Below are 18,738 nucleotides of genomic sequence, written 5' to 3' on the forward strand. Positions count from 1 at the left end.
CTGGCTAACCTCCTTACAGCCCCTGTGCAGGGCGCGCTGGAGCTTGCCAGGCCTGCTCTCCCACAATCTCCTAAGCCCAAGTCCTCTGTGTGAACTCAATGGCTGCAACATCTGTCTTTTGGGAGGTTAGGGGATGTGTGTGGTGTACATACATGTTTACACACATATGCATGTGAGTGCATGGGTGTACATGGAGGCAGGTGGTTGACAGCAAGTATTCTCTTTGCTTGCTCGTCACATTATAAAGGCAGTCTCTCATTCAGCCTAAAGCTCACCAATACAGGCTGGTCTAGCTTGTTCTGTGAATCCTGTCCCTACCTCCCAAGTGCTGGGATAACGGGTGGCTGCATTCACGGACAGCTGAGGAGCTAAACACCAGTCCTTTTAGTACAGCACGGGCTCTACCCACTGAGCTAGCTTGATCTCAATGGCCCCATGACATCACTCCTGATCCTGCACTAACCCTAAGTCTCCTTGACTCATCCCTGGCTGGAACTAAAGCTCTGGAAGGCTGGGTCTTCTTGCTGGCGAGCATGATGCCACAGTAGCACTGAGGTCCTGTGTAAGCTGAGGGGTTATAGGTGAAGCAGGCAAAGGACTCCATCACCCTGCTTCCTCTGCGCTTCCTAGTGTGTGTCCAGTTTGGAAATGACTTAAGGGCAGATCCTTCTAGGCACAGCATGAGGACACAAATATGACTATCCAGAGTTTGCATTCACCCAAGGCTGTCCCTCTCTACAGAGGAAACGGTACCCAGACTTCACTCCCATAGGACTGGAGATGGCCAGGAAGGACTTGATCAGTTTCCATCCCACCATGCCCTAGGCTGGAGTCAAAGGCAGACAGACTGCAGGGGTAGATCCACAGGAACACCAGAATCTCTCATCCTTCCTTTCACTTCCGGGTCAAAGGTCATTGAAGCAGTACATAGGCTTCAACTCACTGAAGTTTGCATGGGGGCAAAACAACCAAATTCTGCCTCATTAGAACCCACTCCAGGCTCTTTCCCACTGTAGCCACTCCCAGGGGACAGGGCAGGAATGGGGCTCATAATCCTTTGGGGAGAACGCTCAGGGACCCTTCTCTACCCAGCACACAGACAAAACACACCAACAGGGGAGGTGTCTTTTATTAAAGATGCAAGCAAGCACAGAGTACCATGTGTGGTTCCAGAACATCCGTACAGTACTAAAAATAGAAAAATAGAAAGAAAATTTCACAGAAAGCAGCCTTCCTCCCCAGACACAACAGGAAAGGCGCTGTCATGCCCACCCCAGAGAACCATGCACCAGACCCACACAAGCTTCTCTCTGGACAGAGGTAACTCCACTAGACCTGCTTCAGAGCTGGCCCACGGCAGGCCCCTTCCACAGCCAGAGCCTTCCACCACCACGTTAAGACTCTTCCAAACCCGGCAAGGAACAGAACAAGTTGGTCCCCACAAGCAGCCATCTCCTGGTCCACTGCTCATCTGGTCATCACTTGAGCCAAATTCGAGCCGGTAGGTGTGGGGGTGGGTAGAATACAGGATCATGGCTCCCTCAGACACTCTTGAGGGCTAAGGTGCCCACTCACACAGGTGGGCTTGCCAATCCTATCTGCATGGAGGACAGTCAACCTGCAGACTGGGTCTCCTGAGTGACAGCCTTGGCACAGGAGGAGCAGATGGGGACAGTGACTAGGGACTTTAGAACCATGCTTCGTTGTCTCTCTTGCCAGCAGGAGTGTGTCAGTCACTGCCTTGGGGAGCAACTGAAGGCTGTGAAAGACACTGATTCTTGGTGCAGCCTGGTATCTGTGGGGACTCTTCACACACTACCAATGCCTTCAGATGCCATCCGCAGCCTCAGGCCAGCTTCCCTGCCGGAACATTCCTTGGGCTCTTCTGCACTGTGTTCAGAGAGCTGCCTGCATAGAGGTGTTTCTGGGTCAGGTCCTGGCTTGGCATCAGGATGGTTCCAGAAGACTGAACCCCACAGGCTACACATGCCCGCCTTGCCAGCTCCCCCCAACTCATTCTTTGATCTCAGAACAAGGTAGGATAGCTGTGCCTAGAGAAAAGACTGTAAAAGTTACAGTGACCCCTGAGAGCTTCCTAGCATCCCGGCACAGCTCCTGCTCCCCCTTGGAAATGGACTTGCATTTGGTTGACAGATATTTATTTTGATTTTCAGTGAAAAGCACTATAAAATACAGTGAATAAGTCGGGGTACAGGGCAGACATTTGCCTGCCTGTGTGTGTGGTATGGCCACCATGTGGAGACTCAAACGCTACACGCCAGGCAGCTGCTGTAGACAGCATCCTCTTACTCTTCGGCTCTCTCCACCAGGCTCGCCCCCTGCTGTTTCCAAGCAGCTTCCGGAAGTGTGTCCAGCAAGGAATAAATGAACGCAAACAGGACTTTTAGCTAGTAGAGCGTCTGGGGACCGTGAGCATGCAAGTTCGCGGATTCCGGTATTATAAATAAAAGTCAAACGTGAGGTCACACTTCCCCATCTTCTGTTTATACACTAGATCAAACTTCTCGTTCATGGAGACAGTGAAGATGTCCTTCCACAGCCCGACTCTTCCTGCAACACAGACCAGAGTAGAGCTGGCTGTATCCACCAGTTTCAGAAGGAAAGGCAGCCTCAGGAATGGCCAGACCCGTCTGAACTTGGCCTGCCGGGTGGGATGAACCACCTGAGCTAGACCAGTCTTGCTTGTGGCGAGACTCAACGGAACCAACTGCCCTAAGTCTGGTGTCAACTACACCCCAGGCATCACACAGATCCACACCTGTGATCTGAGAGGGACTTCACTTCTTGTTCCAGGTTAGCTCCCAGAACCTACCACGGCAGGTGTTTCTGCCATGAACCTGCCAGAGAGAAAGTACTGTGGGCTAAGTCCATGCTCTGAGGAGTGCTTGACCAACTGCTGTTGGTGTATCAGTTGCCTCTGGAGAATTTGCAAAAGTTAAAAAAAAAATCATCCCAAGGGCCAACAGGAAGCTCTCCTGAAAGCATTGAGGGTGGAGATTTCTAGAAGCCTGAATTAAAAATAAGTTGGGGAGGGCTTAAATGAATGAAATACCCACGGCATAAACTGGCTTTCCAGGCTGGATACAAAACGCGTCACTCAAAAGAATGAGTGAGTCTCTCCATAGCCCCAGCTGCTGTCCTGGGCTGTCTAGAGCTGGAGGTGAGGGGTGGGAGGGTAGGGGAGTGTGTATGTGAGTGTGTGTGTGTGTGTGTGTGTGTGTGTGTGTGTGTGTGTGTTGGGGGGGGAGAGGGAGAGAGAGAGAGAGAGATATTAGGAGTTTATATTCCAAACCTCCCATCCATGGGAGTGGTAAACAGTTTGTGGGCTGGCTTTGTGCTTTTATACGCATGGGGTTTGGGGGAGGGGGAAGCTCTAAAGTCAGAACTCTGTCATCTCTAACGGATAGCCCTGCATCGAATCTATCCCAGCAGGACTTCAGGTCTGCAGCCACAGCCCTCCAGTAGCTGAGCTAAAACAACTGACACACCAGGACTCTCTCTTTGCTAATGAGACATCATCTGTCAGTGTTGGAAAAGTAAAATAAAATTCTTCTTGTCACCCTCTAATGATACCAAAGGGACCAAATTAGAAGCTTCTAGACCAATCACACTATAAATATATTTTTCCATGATTATTTTTTTTCCCAGCTGAGAGCTTGTCAGAGGAGTCACCCACCTGGTGTAGGATTTGGAATCAAGACAATTTATGCTGTGACATGAACCAAATTTAAGCAATGCAGCCGGCTCCCCGAGCCCCTGCATCCTCGCCACCTCAAGGCGATCTTCTGAGTAAAGAGGCAATGTGCTAAAAGAAAACAAAACCACAGAACTGAAATAAACCAAAACCAAGGCCCACAGCGACAGAGCAAACGCCTCTGAAGGAGTATGTGGGTGCCCAGCGGAGCACACATGACTGGTGAGCAATACACAAACCACACACTCACCACGTGCAAACAAAAGGGGGCTGAGGAGGCAGTCCCAGAAGGGGTTAACAGAATATGGTGAAAGCAAAACCAAAGAATTGCAAATAAAATAATAAATGCTTGTGAAGATGCAGCCACGGGACAAGGGATGTGGTTTGGTGAGCAGCTCTCTGGAGGGGCAGAGTTCATCCTTCTCCAGCAAGGCCCAGTGCACTTCGCCCCTAGCAACTGCCTGTGGCCCCTAGCAACTGCCTGTGGGCTCTAGCAACTGCCTGTGGCCCCTAGCAACTGCCTGTGGTCTCTAGCAACTGCCTCTGACCCCTAGCAACTGCCTGTGGCCCCTAGCCACTGCCTCTGACCCCTAGCAAATGCCTGTGGCCCCTAGCAACTGCCTATGGGCCCTAGCAACTGCCTTTGACCCCTAGCAACTGCCTGTGGTCCCTAGCAACTGCCTTTGACCACTAGCAACTGCCTTTGACCACTAGCAACTGCCTGTGGCCCCTAGCAACTGCCTTTGACCCCTAGCAACTGCCTGTGGTCCCTAGCAACTGCCTTTGACCACTAACAACTGCCTGTGGCCCCTAGCAACTGCCTGTGGTCCCTAGCAACTGCCTTTGACCACTAACAACTGCCTGTGGCCCCTAGCAACTGCCTTTGACCACTAGCCCCTGCCTCTGACCCCTAGCAAATGCCTGTGGCCCTTAGCCACTGCCTTTGGCCCCTAGCAACTGGAACTTACAGGAATGCCTAGAAGCTATAGCTGATCCAGGGCTGATAGCGGTACATACCTGGAGGCAGCCAGGCTGCAATCAGAGCCCAGCATCTCTCTCCACCTCGGGTAGCACCCAGAGTCCTAAGATCTCCATTCACAGCTTCTCACCCTCTAGAAGTGTCCAGTTCACACTGCTGACAGCTGGCTGCAATCCTAGACCATACTTACCTAGAGTGGACTTGTGGGAATGGCCACTGCTCTGAGACATCCCAGGACTTCAGTACCTAAGCTGCCCCACTGGGCAGCAGCTAACACATGCCCTAAAGAGCTGAGAAACTAACTCAGTGGCCCTGGGAGGACTCCTGTCTGGAATATCACCCCCAAAGTCTGCCTGTCCACCAACTGTTCCTGCTACCATCTGGCTCTGAGTATCCATGCCTGGCTGCCCTTAGGCTTAGTCATTTGTCATACGTTCCACTCAAACCCAGAAGCCCCTCCCTTGGTCAGCATCCTCCGGGTTGGGAAGGGAAGAGGCCATCTCCTCACATGGGATCCATCTTCCAATCCACCACAGGTCACAACTCACAACCACTAGAAGGGAAGGCTGCTAAGTCAGTAACCTACCCTATATTGCAAAACACCTTGGCACCACAGCCCTGCCTTAGGTCTCCTCTGTGGGAATGGCTCTGCATAAACACACCTTGTCCAGTGCCTGAGCCAGCCCCAGCAGCTGCTGCCCCGTTGAACTGCAGCACCACGTGGCAGGCGGGCAGAGCATGCCCTATTCCCGGAGCACCATGCCTTCAATAGGCATTGGCCAGCCAGCAAGTGCTGCTACCAAGAGAGAAATTAGAAATCCAGAAGGTTCCAAGCAGGGAGGAGGGAGAAGACACATACCCCGGCCCACAGGCAGGGCCTCAGCATTGCAGCACTGGTCCACCAGCTGGTGGCAGTGCTCAATCAGGGACTCCAGCTGGGCCTTATCACAGGACACACCCAGGAATCTGGCCAGCTGCTCCACCATGGTCACCAGGTCCTGGAAGACAAGGACAGAGAGCAGAGCAGCCCTTCAGAGCCAGCATCCAGGACACAGGGCTGACTGGCTTTATTCCTCAGAGCACAGGCAAGTCTGGAAATCAGCCAGGAGGGTAAGATGCTGATGCCCACTGGGAAACCTGCAAGTCTGGGATTTGAACCCATGGCTCTGGGAAGAGGAGGGAGCCGGGGGATGCACATAAAAGATTTTGAGAGTTGTGGCTCATTTATAAACAGCAATAAAGAATATCCCATCACTGGCAAGATCTAGTTACTACCCAGCTTCTGGAATCCTCTGCACCCACAGGTGCCCCGGTGACCCGTGCCCCAGCTACAGGAAAGTGGACAGAGGAAAATCAGTCCTACAAAGTGGCACACTGGACAAAGAACCACTTACAGGCCCCACAACGCCACAGCTGAAGTCAGGATACAGCTGGAGCAGGGACACCATCTCTCACAGCAGTCATGCTCTCCCCGGGAAGTCCTGAGGAACTTCCTGTCCCTCCCAAGTCCCCAAAACCCCACCTGTAGCTGGCTTGTCCAAACATTAGGAAAATGCTGGATGTTGCTTGGAAACCATCACCTAAAGCCTCAGGCCAGTTCCAGTTAGACATGGTGGCATCAGGAGTAAAGGAAGCTCTGACTGAATGTGTGGTAACACAAGCACAGATGCACCAAGGAACCCCATGCCTCAGACCCATGGGAACTGCAAAGCCTTCCCTGGGTGCATGTGAGGATGCTGACATACCCTTCTTCCTCCCTCCTCCTGGATGTCTATGTCCTGATACTGCATCCCTACAGAGACCCCCACCAAGATCAGCTAAGCCTGTCTGGTTGTGAGGCTGTATACAATAAACCCAGTGAGTTTCCTTGTGGCTGCTTGTGCAGCACCATCAGAGTACATCTCCCACCTGACCCCAGCTTGTCTGTCTGTCTGTCTGTCTGTCATTTCTTCATTCCCCATCACACCAGTTAGGTTGGTCCCTAAAGCTGTGCAAGGTCACAGCACACACTGGTTAACTGATGCTTTTTAACTTCAACAGGCTGTGGTAGAAGGATCTGCTCCTCCATGGATTCCCACAGCACCTACCCAGCAGCCTTGATCCCGGTGTCCCCACTCCTATCTTCTCTGTTTCCTGTGGGCAGGGAGGCACATAGCCATTCAAGGTCCCATGCACAGGAATGGCACAACGGGCTACGTGAACAACAGACGTCAGAGCAAACACGAAGTAAATAAGAAGAACCCACATCTGGCATTTAAAAGAAAAAAGAACAAGGGGGAAATAAAACCGGACCTCGGGAAAAAACTGCCCAAGGAAAGGGCTGCAGCAAATAACCAGATGGCTAGGATGCTCCAGGCAGCTTGGCATCCATGCAACACCCTTCTTGGAGGATGTACTGGTTCTGCATCTGGACACATGTTAAGGAAAACTGCTGGATGGTTACCAAGCCAAACTTAACTGTACTCCTTACTCATCTGAGGTGCACCTTCCATCCACAATCAGGGACAGGAGTGCTGGCCAGCCACCTGTCATTATCAGGGAACCTCACTAGTGACAGACTACCTCTCAGGTTGACTGTGGGGGTCAAGGGGGACCTTAATTGGGGCACCGGCCTCCAAGACAGGACTGCCAGCACTGAGGCAGCTGAGGCGCTAAAGGGGAGGTGAGGGCTGGGAGGTGGGGGGTAGCCCAGAGAGGAAAGCATTTGCTACACAAGTGTGAAGACCTGAGTTCAAATCCCCAGAATCTGATTAAAGCTGGGTGCGGATGCATACATCTACAATGCCAGTGCTCCTAACAGGGAGACGGAAAGCAGAGAGGAGAATCCCAGCAAGGTCACTGGCAAGCCATCCTGGCATGCGTCACAGAGGACAAGAGGCAGAAACAGAGGAACTAACGTTGTCATGTAGCATACACGTATACACAAACACACACACACACACACACACACACACACACACACACACACACAGTAGATCCATGGGGAGCACCCAGCTCTGCCTGTAATGCCAAGACAAAAACATGCCCACCTGTTCCACAACTGGAAACTGCAGATGCCCTCTCATGGATAGTTTTTCTACAGTAAGATGAGAACTTAAGTTCCTAAAAGATGTAATTTTAGAGGCTAGAGGGATGGCTCAGTGGTTAAGAGAGTTTTCTGCTCTTCCAGAGGACCCAGGTTCAATTTCCATCACCCATATGGTAGATCATAACTGCCTATATAACTCCAGTCCCAGGGAATCCAAAACCCTCTTTTGGCCTCTGTGGATACTATATCCATGTGGTACACAGACATACATGCAGTCAAAACACTCATACACATAAAATAAAAAATTTAAAATTAAAAAAAAATGTAATCTCAGGCAGGGCATGATGGCGCACCTTTAATCCCCATACTCCGGAGGCAGAGGCAGGCAGATCTCTGAGTTTGAGGCCAGCCTGGTCTAAAGTGTGAGTTCCAGAATACCTAGGACTACACAGAGAAACTCTGTCTCAAACAAAGTAATCTTACCCTCCCACCCTCCTTCCATCAAACACCTCAGTAGCTACAGGTGAGGTTTCTGGAAAGATCACTAAACGTTGATTAGACACTAAAGCAATGCCTTCAGTGACTGGCTATAGGTGAGTATCTCCCCTCAGGGCACTCCTGTTATTAGCTACACCTCTGGGGTAATGATGATGGACCCTAAAAAGTAGGAGGCAGAGACTGGAGAGATGGTTCAGCTATCAAGCATACACACTTCTCACCCAGGGGACTGGAGTTCAGGTCCCAGTACCCATGTGTGACATTCATTCACAACTGCCTGCCACTCTAGATTCAGGGGGATCTGACACCCTCTTCTGACCTCTATGGGCACCTGCACTCATATGCACAAACCCACACACATATGCGTAATTAAATGATTTTTTAAAAATCAGACAGTAGCCATGTGTCTAACTAAAATGCCCCACGTAAAGCCAGATGCTCATGCCTGGTCCCAAGCTGGGGTAGTGTTTGTGGAAACAGCAGAATCCTTAGGAGGCCTGGCCTAGCTGGAAGAAGCAGTCACTAGGGGTGGGCCTTTGAAAAGAGTCCCCCAACCTCTGGCCCTTCTTGGCTTCCTGCTCTCCACGGGAGTAACTGACCTATGAAGCATGTTCCTTCCCCACCTCAGAGTCAGAATCAACAAATCACAGACTATAGACAGAATCCTCTGAAATACAGCCATCCCCCTGTGATTCTCTGCAAACGTGGGCATCCAGGCTATCAGGAATCTTCCCTTGGCTGTGGGGTTAAAGGTCAGGCCTCGATACCTTGGGATTCTCCACCACCAGCAGTAGTTAGTAAGGCTATCAGCCTGGTGCCCACTGCATCCCCTGCAGCTTTCCCAGCAGGATGGCTAGGTCCCACCAGGTGGGCAGCACCCCATAGCACAAGCCTTCCCTCTACTTCCCCTACAGCATGTTTCCTGGTACCCATGGGCCCCCGGTGCATACACCCAGCCTAGAGTCACTGCAGAGAGGACATCCAGGATGGCAGATTAGGAGATACGGTGGACACCATATCACCACAGCCTCTACTCAGCCCTTCCTGGTGCTCAGGAGCCATCGTCACCCAGATCCCTTCATAAGCCTCTTACCTCCACCCTGTGCCTTCAACACATTCACAATCAGATTTCCAAGGTCATGTGGAAGTCCACACAGGCTGCCACACTCGCTCTAACACATCTCCGGTCTCTTTGACCTCTGCTCAAGCCCCTCTCATTAACCATCCCATTCCCCCCTGACACAGTGGGCAGCATGACTTGGCCCTGGTCGGCCCTGGTTCAGACCCTCAAGAGGACACTTGAACCTGGCTCTCTGCAGCCCAGACCTGTGTACCCTTAGCCTTTTCCAGCAAGAGGTCTGCACAGGCTTTCTGACACTCGGCACTTCAGTCTTCCTGTGGAAAGGGGGTAGGTGTCTCACTCTGAAAGCAGTAGCTGAGAGTCTGAAACCTGTCAGCAATTGATGTGAACACATGAACACACACACACAAGAGGGTGAGGGGCCTGCTGACAAAGTGGGCCTATGAGACAGAGGTGAGGGGGCAAACCACATAGATATCTGAAGAACATTCTGGATGGCAAGAGCGAATGCACGAGCCTGAAACAGAAGCTGGGGACAGGTTTAAGCAGTAACAAGGCAGTCAGGGAGGTTAAGGTATCCAGGAATTGGGACATTCACCCACAGCCACATGGGCTGTGACAAGATAAACTATGATGAATTTTTAGACCAAGAGGCACAGCCACTGTGATGAGAGAACTTGGTAGAGAGGCCGGGGAGGAAGCCAGGTGCAAAGGCTCAGATTATAACTCAGTAACAGGATGGAGAGAGGCAGCCATGGACAGACAGACAGGCAGAGCTGGGTGCAACTGGTTGTGTAAGTGTGAGGATTTAAGGACAGAGCCAGCAGGACTTGGGGCACAGACATACAGTGCGAAACAGACACTAGGACAAATACAGAATTCTGCCTGAGCAATCCTGGAAGGGAGAGCGGCCTGCCATGAACTGAGATGAGGGAAGAGGCTGGTCTGGGTGCATCAGGTCCTCCATCTCCCTTGGACACCCACACAGACGTGTGTCTTGGGACACCCACGGCCAGCTGTGTGTACAGTGACAGCAGGGCTCCAAACATGGCAAAGGAATGAAACCACAGGAAGTGAACAGAAGAAAAGATGAAAAGTTAAGGCCAGGGCTGAGGCCTGTGGCATGCAAGTATCTTCAGTCAGGAGATGGGAAAACAGCAAGCAAAGCAAGACGTGGAGCTAGAGAGGTGGCTCAGCAGTTAAAAGCACTTGGTGTTCTTGCAGAGGACCCAAGTGTGGTTTCCAACATAAACATAGTGGCTCGCAACCATTCCTAACTCCAGATCCAATACCTTCTTCTGACCTGTTCGGGCACCAGCAGACACGTGGTGCACATACATACACGCAGGCAAAATCAATCAATCAATCAATCAATTAAATCTGAGAGAAGGGGATCATGGGAGATGAGGGTGGTATCTTGGCAGCCAAATGAGGAAGGGGGGGGTCATGTCAAGTATCATTAGAAGGCTGGGTTATAGGAACCCAGGAACCATTACCTGCTGTATGAAGTAGTGAATCACTGCAGACCATGACAGAGCAGCTTGAGGGTTGTGGGGCCAGGGCAACGAGAGGCCTCAGACAGGAGAGGAAGGAAGGGTAGGCTACTGAGAGGGAGAGAAGTCAAGGCCAGGTTTGCTCTCGGCCTGTTTTAAGAAAGAAATCACTGGGAGATGGTAGCACACAACTTTAGTCCCAGCTCTCAGGAGGTGGAAGCAGGCAGATCTCTGAATTTGAGGACAGACTGGTCTACAGAGTTAGTTTCACAACAGCCAGGACTACACAGAGAAATTCTACCTCCAAAGACAGAGAGAGAGAGAGAGAGAGAGAGAGAGAGAGAGAGAGAGAGAGAAGACAATGCAGCTACCAAGACACCCAAAATGCTCACATACCAAGTGCTCCCCACTACAGCCAAACCCAGCAGAACCTGCACAGAGTAAGACTTCACATCCACACTAACCAATAGTAACCTTCCTCCCTGAGCACCAAGGAGAGACATGGAGGGGGCGCCACAGGCCAACACACAAGGTCACAAGCATCCCAAAAGCTGACACAGAAGGCAAAGGGACTTAACTACCCCGGCATACCAATAATAACCAATAGCAACCTTCCTCCCTGAGCACCAAGGAGAGACACGGAGGAAGTGCCACAGGCCAACACACAAGGTCACAAGCATCCCAAAAGCTGACACAGAAGGCAGAGGGACTTAACTACCCCAGCATACTGCCTCACACAATCACCAAGGTGATGGCATTGAGACAGCAAATGAGAATGGCCAAAGTCTTGTTCCTGTTGCTAAGACAGTAAAGTCAAGAAACAGGCTTTCCTTGACATCACTGGAACCCAGCCTGACCCAACAGAGGCCATGTGCTGGACCAGGGACGTATGCCCACCTGCATCCCTGGACATGGAAGGAACTGTGTAGATCCCTCTGATGCTTCCACTTGGTGCTGACACCAGAAGCCTGAGCAGCACCAGCACCACGGACAGCTCCAGCACCGTGGACAGCGTCTCTGAGCAAGGTGGACAGAGTACCGACCCCCAACTACTCACCCGGTGCATGTCTTCATACTTGAGGAAAAGCACATTGGCATCCATTCGATGTTCCCAGAATTCCTGAACGTGCTCAAACCAGGAGCCATAGCCCACTGTGGAAACAGGGAAAGGGGCACAGCTGGGAAGGGAAACTGTGCGGGCATTCTTGCCCCCACAGGATGCCCTGCTCCTGCCCAGCTGCTGGGAAGGAAACTACGGGGTCTCCTAGAAGGAAGAAACCATTAAAGGTCCTATGCCCTCCTGCTCCTGTCAACACTCTTCACCCCTACCCATCCCAAGTAAAGATGCCCTGGTAACCTGACATGGCAGAGAACGCTCTGAAGATCTGAGGACATGGTACATAGGCTAATGCCAATGAGAGAAAACAATGTTCAGAGAAATCAGAACAAAGGGGCAGGTGGAGTAGGCTGGGATGTGTGAAGCTCTGAGATAGTTCCAAAACAAGGCCCCACCCCATGACCTCTGGTTGACACCAGGCATTCTCAGAGAAACCTGCAATTAAAGACAGGTGGGAATGCTGCGCTGACACACAGGCATGATGTCCCACAGCGTGGCCTCCCCTTGCCACGGCACCTCGGGTCTGGGCTAGGCATTTGGCATGTATAAGAGGACTTGGCCCAGTCTGCAAGCTATGTCACAGCATTCCTAGGGGCAAGTCCCATAGTGCCCCCATCTCTTTGGCCGAACTGTGCAGCCCTTTGATGGCCATGATGCCATGCTGCCATGGGGGATCCCAGAGGAGGCTCTGTGAGATACTAGACAGAAGTGGTACTCAAACCCTGCTGAGCAGCAGGAAGATGCAGAGGCATAAATGGCCACCTGCAAGCACCCTGGGTAAGGAGTTGTACTGGGGCACAGTGGCCCTGCCTGTCACACCCTACTCAGACACACCTGGTTGACCTCTGCAAAGCCCACTTAGCACATCTATTCATTTTACAGAGCTAAGTCTCAGGAAAGGGCAGGGCCAGGCCAGGTCACAGGGATCAGCTGCCATGGGAGCCTGGGCCCTTGTCTGCTTCCATGTGGTCTGGATCCATGGAACTCAGGCCAAGCAGACGAGATCCTGGGACAGGAGGAAGGCAAGTGGCCTAGTAAAGAAAGGGGAAACTCTCCCCACTCCTAGACAAGGCACAGGGCTTCCGGATGGCCTGGACCACATTGGTGACAAGATGCTGCACAAGAAAGGCCAGCCAGGACCATGAACCAAGGGCTGGAGAGATGGCTCAGTGGTTAGGAGCACTGACTGCTCTTCCAGAGGTCCTGAGTTCAATTCCCAGCAACCACATGGTGGCTCACAACCATCTGTAATGGGATCTGATGCCCTCTTTCTGGTGTGTCTGAAGACTGCTACAGTGTGCTCATATACATAAATAAAATCTTTAAAAGAAGAAGAAGAAGAAGAAAACCTTGTTGACTGCTACCAGGGAGATCAGGGACACCCCATTCCCTCTGTACTTGCGGCCATAGAGCAAAGAGATACACACATGCTAGTGGGAGCTGGGCCTCGAGAGAAGGGGCCCTGCCACAACTCTGTTTCTCTCCACACCTCTCTATACTAAAACCATGAAGCCACTTACCCAAGGCCTGCAGGATGTTATAGCTCAACACTGTCCCAACCCAGGAAGAGGTCACCTCTGGAATACTTCCCACAGTACACAAAGTCAGTGTCTATCCACAGACCACTGCCAACACAGCATCTGTGAAGTGACCATGTCCACAGACTGTCCGCCATGTGCTTCTGTCAAAGGAAGACTGTCCAGAGAGTGCACCGTACTGTCCAACTGACCCTGCCCAAAGAGGTTCCACAGGCATGCCACTTGACCTGGACATCCCTTATCCCCAGCTCTGGAGTCTTGGGCCACCAACATGCTCATGCAGACCTTCCTCATAGTGCCTGCTCTGTCCTCTACTCTGTCCTATACTGGAGACATCAAACCCAGGGCCAGCCATGCCAGGCAAGCACGCCTATATCTCCAGCCTTCTCACTACCTTTCATTTTGAGTCAAGGTCTCATTAAATTGACCAGGCTACCCTTGAATTCCCTCTGTAACTCAGGCTGGCCTTGAGCCTGCACATCTCCTGCCTTAGTCCCTGAGCAGCTGGGATTATGGCCCTGAGCCACCATCCTGACCAGGAAATAACGTTTTAATGCTTCTTCTCTTAGCTGTCATTTTCTTTTGAGCTTTGGACACGGGAAAAAGGTCAGCATGTTGTGGTCACTGAGAGGCTAAGAGCGAAGCTGGGCAAGTGAGTACCCATGTCAGATGCTTTGAGTAGGATACAGGCCAGAGTGCATAGCCTTGAACCTGCGGCTTTGCACTGAACAGGGAAGCCTGGGTCAGGAGACATTTAACACCACTGGCTGAGAGTACAGAAGCTGATTGTAGCAGACTCTTGCTGTCACCATGGTGCTATTCCTGGGCACCTATGAGGCCAGAACGGGCACTAAGACTAGAAAGTCTGATGCCATGAACCAGGAGAGGGCTGTTCAAACACCTGCGAGACTGCTTGGGACATCCCAATAGTGCACAGGGAAAGAAGTTGGGTGGGAGCCTGCGGCAGGCTCAGGGACCCTGGGCAACAGGTGCTGCAGTTTCCCACCACAGATGGGAATAGGACACCAGCTCTGGGAATGGCTGAAGCCATGTTTAACAGAAGGAAACCCTCTGGGTCCCTGTGGTTTTCCAATTGCAGGCAGCCCAGCGTGCCTGCTGCAGTCCACTCTACAGGGTGTCTGCACCCCAACCTGTGTAGGCAGCTCCTGGAGGTTGCCCTGAGGCCTACAGCACGTGAGGCTTCACTGTTACACACTCTCTTGTCACCTTGACTCACAACCTCCCTGCAGGACCCCTGATGAGCCACACCGAACAGTTAACGTGTTTTCAGACTCAGGGAGAGGACAGTCTCAGTGTGGACTAACGAACCTGTGATGTAACCCCTTCCTCATGACTGGGTGCACACTACACTGTTCCTTGCCAGCCACAAGACCCACAGGAGCGTGGGGGGAACTTGGGGGGAGTGGTGGGAACAGAGCCAAAGAGGAATTGATACAGTAGTTCCAAGGAGATAGATGAACTGCAGGGTGAAGATGAAGACAGAGATGGGGACAGGGCTGCTTCCTCCTATGCGCCTTGATTTCCTAGAAGATGAGTGAGGTGGGGTGGGGTGAAAAAGCCCTGCTCCCTCTACCTCAACAGAAAGGAGCCAACAGGAAGTATACATCCTGTACACCCTGCTCTGTATCACTCCCAGCCCCTGAAGTCCAGCCCACGTGATGATTCACACCCAGTGGGGGCCTTCACGCTGGTCTCAACCATTCACAGCGTACAGCTCCGGGCCTCTGAGTTCACAGTTGTCATTCTCACCTCACTAAAAGGCAGGGAGGACAGACGTGTAACTGGAAAACCCACAAGGTGGTGGGGAGCAGAACTCAGAAGTCCCAGGATCTGTACCACCTCTAAGAGCCACAGCTCCCCAGCCTCAGCGCCTCCTCCGTTTGGCGATAACTCAAGCCCCATCTGCACAGTGGCAGGTGAGGTACCATTACAGGCAGGGCTTCCCAGGAAGGCCCAGCACTGGCTGGCAGTTATAGGACAGAGCACACACACCCTGTGGCACTTACATTTGTCGTTCATGAATCTCCGACAGAACTCCTGGAAGGTGCCTCGGTAGCTCATGGTCCGCAGCGAGCGGTGGAACTGATAGTAAGAGACCACCAGGTCCTTGGGGTTGCGAGCCATGTAGATGACCTGTGGGAGGCAGGAAGATGGGCTACCATTGCTCATTCCAGGCACTGATGGGCTCTGGCCCATGGGCTGAGCATACCGGGTGAGCACGTGACTGTTTCACTGCAGTGCTTTATCAGGGTACTACCGTCATCTGTAGAAGACAGATGCCTGGGAACTTTGTAACTGAGGACAGAGTTAAGAACAGGGAACACAGTGAACTCCATCCTCCAATGTTCAACCGTGAGAGAACACCCACTGCGACCTAGTAAGCATGGAGAAAGCACTGCACACATGATCCAAGAGGGACCCTGGGCCAGGGATAGTGAGTGCCACCTGGAGGAGTTTTAGAGGCCTAGGGTTCTTAATGAGGAAGTGGAGGATGAGAGAGGGGAGGTAGGTTACCTTGGAGTCTCCGTTGTGGAGGTCAGAGGGCAGGAAGCGGTAGGGGAGGTGGCTCTTGATGAGGCGGGGAGACGTCAGTTCCTGTGGGAAGATGTGTGGCAGTTATATTCATGTATGTGTGTACACATGCATGTGCATAAGCAAGCATGCACGCACGCACGCACGCACGCACGCACTTCTCTTCTCCTCCCAGGGCCTTTCTAACAGGTCTGGGAGGATCCTGACCAAACAGGACTTAATACATGCTCTAGCCAACTACCCGCCTGAGCCATCTGGACACGGTACACACCTGGCTGAGAGTTATAATGAGAATCCCTGTCCCCAGCCTGAGGGATCGATCCCTTATGACCAGAGGGGTTGGATTTGAGTGGCTGAGAATGAGGAAGGGTCTGTGGGGCAGGGGAAACACGAAACACAGGCATAAAATAGTGCCCATAAGAATATGAAGATGTCCAGCTTTAAAGAAGCCAGCTATCCTCAACTCTGACCTCGCAGCAGCCCAGGGGATCATGGGCAGCAGCTTTGGCTCTCTCAGCCCTCTGCACAGAGGCCCTCATCCTGTTAGCCTCCCCTTGGACCCTGAGTCTTGGTGCGGTCTGTCCCTCTCTTCCTTCTGGATGTTCTTTAGATGTCTGCTGCCTCCTGGTGCACTGTCCCCAGCTCTGTAGCCATCACGACTTCCTGTCCTACGAGGTGGGAACTGTCAGCTGACGACCGCCCCTGATGCAGGAGCAGCACCCACACGTGGGGCACTTAGAGAAGAGGCACCCCACACTCCCAGTGTTTCCTAGGGAGGAGTCAATGAGACCAGCACAGACTACAGACTGGAGGAACATCTCCAGTCAGGAACAAGCTCACCAAGAACAGGAGGCATCTGTTACCAGGACATGTGGAGTGGGGCTCTCAGAGATGTATCCCACAATGCTTATCTAGGTAGGAGAGAGAGTTAAGGGCTGTGAAGCCTGAACTACAGAGGTAGTGGGGGATGAAGTGGAAAGAAAGGTACAGATACCTCTAAGGGACAGAATGCACAATCCTTCTTACTGTTGAGACAGGATCTCATCACGCAGTCCAGGCTGGCCTCAAATTCATGCTATTCTCCTGCCTCAGCCACCTAAGTGCTGAGGCAATAGGTAGAAGCTACCACACCTAATTAATTTCATTCTTTTTTAAAAAAAGATTTATTTATGTATGAGTACACTGTAGCTGTCTTCAGACACACCAGAAGAGGGCATCAGATCCCATTACAGATGGTTGTGAGCCACCATGTAGTTCCTGGGAATTGAACTCAGGACCTCTGGAAGAGCAGTTAGTGCTCTTAACCGCTGAGCCATCTCTCCAACCCACTAATCTCATTCTTGATACCAAAGGTTTTATTCAAATACGTCCTTCCCGACTCCCTTGACAGATGAGGAAAGGACCAGGATCTGCTGCATCCTCTGTGTTCCCTCAATCCATGACCAAACACATGTATTTATTTCCCCTCCACCCTGTAGACCTCCTGCCGCTGACAGCAGTCATCTGTACCTGACAGGTCCCGGGGTCACAGTCAAAAACTCAGACCTGTCAGTCTCTTCCTCTTGGCTAGCTGGAGCTTTCTGGAGGCCCTCAGTTGTCCCATGAGCCCTCAGGAGCCTCTTGAGAAGCCACTGTTACCGAGCAGGTGTAACTATGAAGGAAGGGAGTCCCACAAGTACCTTGATGATGTCCAGCCCGGGCTGTGGGTACTCCAGCACTGGCAGCTGCTCGTCAATGTTCATCAGGCCAATCTCATCAGGGTCGGCGCCCTGGCTCACCAAGTAGACCACCTCTTGCAGTAAGCTTGTACCTGGGTAGAGAGGCCAGGAAGGGTGCTCAGAGGAGCCACTGGGCCGGCCTCACAGTCCAAGAAGCCCCTGCTGCCTGAGAAGCACGCACAGAGCTCAGGGAGCAAGAGTAACCTGAAGAGGGACTGAGAGAGAGGCCCAGGCTGGACGTGAGGCCTGATCCCACCACGGCTGCCAGTGTCCAGCCTGCAGCTTTCCTCGGTGTTCAGTAGGGCAGGACAGCTGGGAAAACAAGCAGAATGCGCCCACTACCAACAGACTGTGGTGGGGACCAAGTTTAACTGAGGCTCCCAAGAGTTGAACTTTCCACTGGATTCAGGAGTGACCAAGCTCAGAGGGCAGGGGTATGACCTCAGCTGCCAAATGATTCCTTCATCTGCCCAAAGTCAATTAAGCTAAGCACACATGCCATCCATGCTCCTGGAACATACTGAGGGAAACACAGTCAACAGTAATGTTCCAGATCATTCCTGGGTTTGTTATTCATGAAACACCCAAGACCTGAAAACATTGATGTTCACACCATGGGAGACACATGGCAAGGAAAGACGATACGCAACACCCAAGGTGGGGAGGACCCAGGACCTTGGTGCAACTCTGACTGTTCCTTTGCAAAAGGAGCTGAGGTGATGAAGGAGAGACCAGAGGCCACATGAAGTGGTCACTCAGAGACATAAAGAGGGGCAGGGTCTCAGGTCTCTCTCTGCACCTCATGGGGTACATGTGGAAGTTATGTTCACAAAGAAACACAAACCACTTCTGCCTGCAGCAGCCTGCTCCACACAGCCCGTTCCACACAGCCCGTTCCACGCAGCCTGCCCCACAAGACAGCAGGAGATGGCCAAAGCCAAGAAATGAGCCCACACCTGAGCTACGTGATAAAGAGAGAGACCTGTTGTGAATAGCCCCATGTTGCTTGTATTTTGAT

General features: G+C 52.1%; 1 protein-coding gene across 2 annotated transcripts in view; it reads right to left on the bottom strand.

Annotated features, from left to right (window-relative positions):
- Positions 1 to 1,111: 1,111 nt before the first annotated feature.
- Sult4a1 (sulfotransferase family 4A member 1) overlaps positions 1,112 to 18,738 on the bottom strand; it is a 29,877-nt gene continuing 12,250 nt past the window's right edge. Inside the window, exons 2-8 of one of the 2 annotated variants that reach the window (XM_028788774.1) lie at positions 17,682 to 17,812; positions 15,985 to 16,065; positions 15,477 to 15,603; positions 11,852 to 11,946; positions 5,554 to 5,692; positions 3,698 to 3,826; positions 1,112 to 2,571 (exon numbers count right to left, since the gene is read on the bottom strand). In XM_028788774.1, coding sequence (XP_028644607.1) covers positions 3,726 to 3,826; positions 5,554 to 5,692; positions 11,852 to 11,946; positions 15,477 to 15,603; positions 15,985 to 16,065; positions 17,682 to 17,812 — 674 coding nt within the window. In that variant the 3' untranslated portion in view covers positions 1,112 to 2,571; positions 3,698 to 3,725. The remainder of the gene's footprint in view (positions 2,572 to 3,697; positions 3,827 to 5,553; positions 5,693 to 11,851; positions 11,947 to 15,476; positions 15,604 to 15,984; positions 16,066 to 17,681; positions 17,813 to 18,738) is intronic. The other variant, XM_028788773.1, reaches the window with a different exon arrangement.

The sequence above is a fragment of the Grammomys surdaster genome, unplaced genomic scaffold (genome assembly GCF_004785775.1).
Source record: "Grammomys surdaster isolate TR1022 unplaced genomic scaffold, NIH_TR_1.0 125767, whole genome shotgun sequence".
NCBI classification, from domain to species: domain Eukaryota; kingdom Metazoa; phylum Chordata; class Mammalia; order Rodentia; family Muridae; genus Grammomys; species Grammomys surdaster.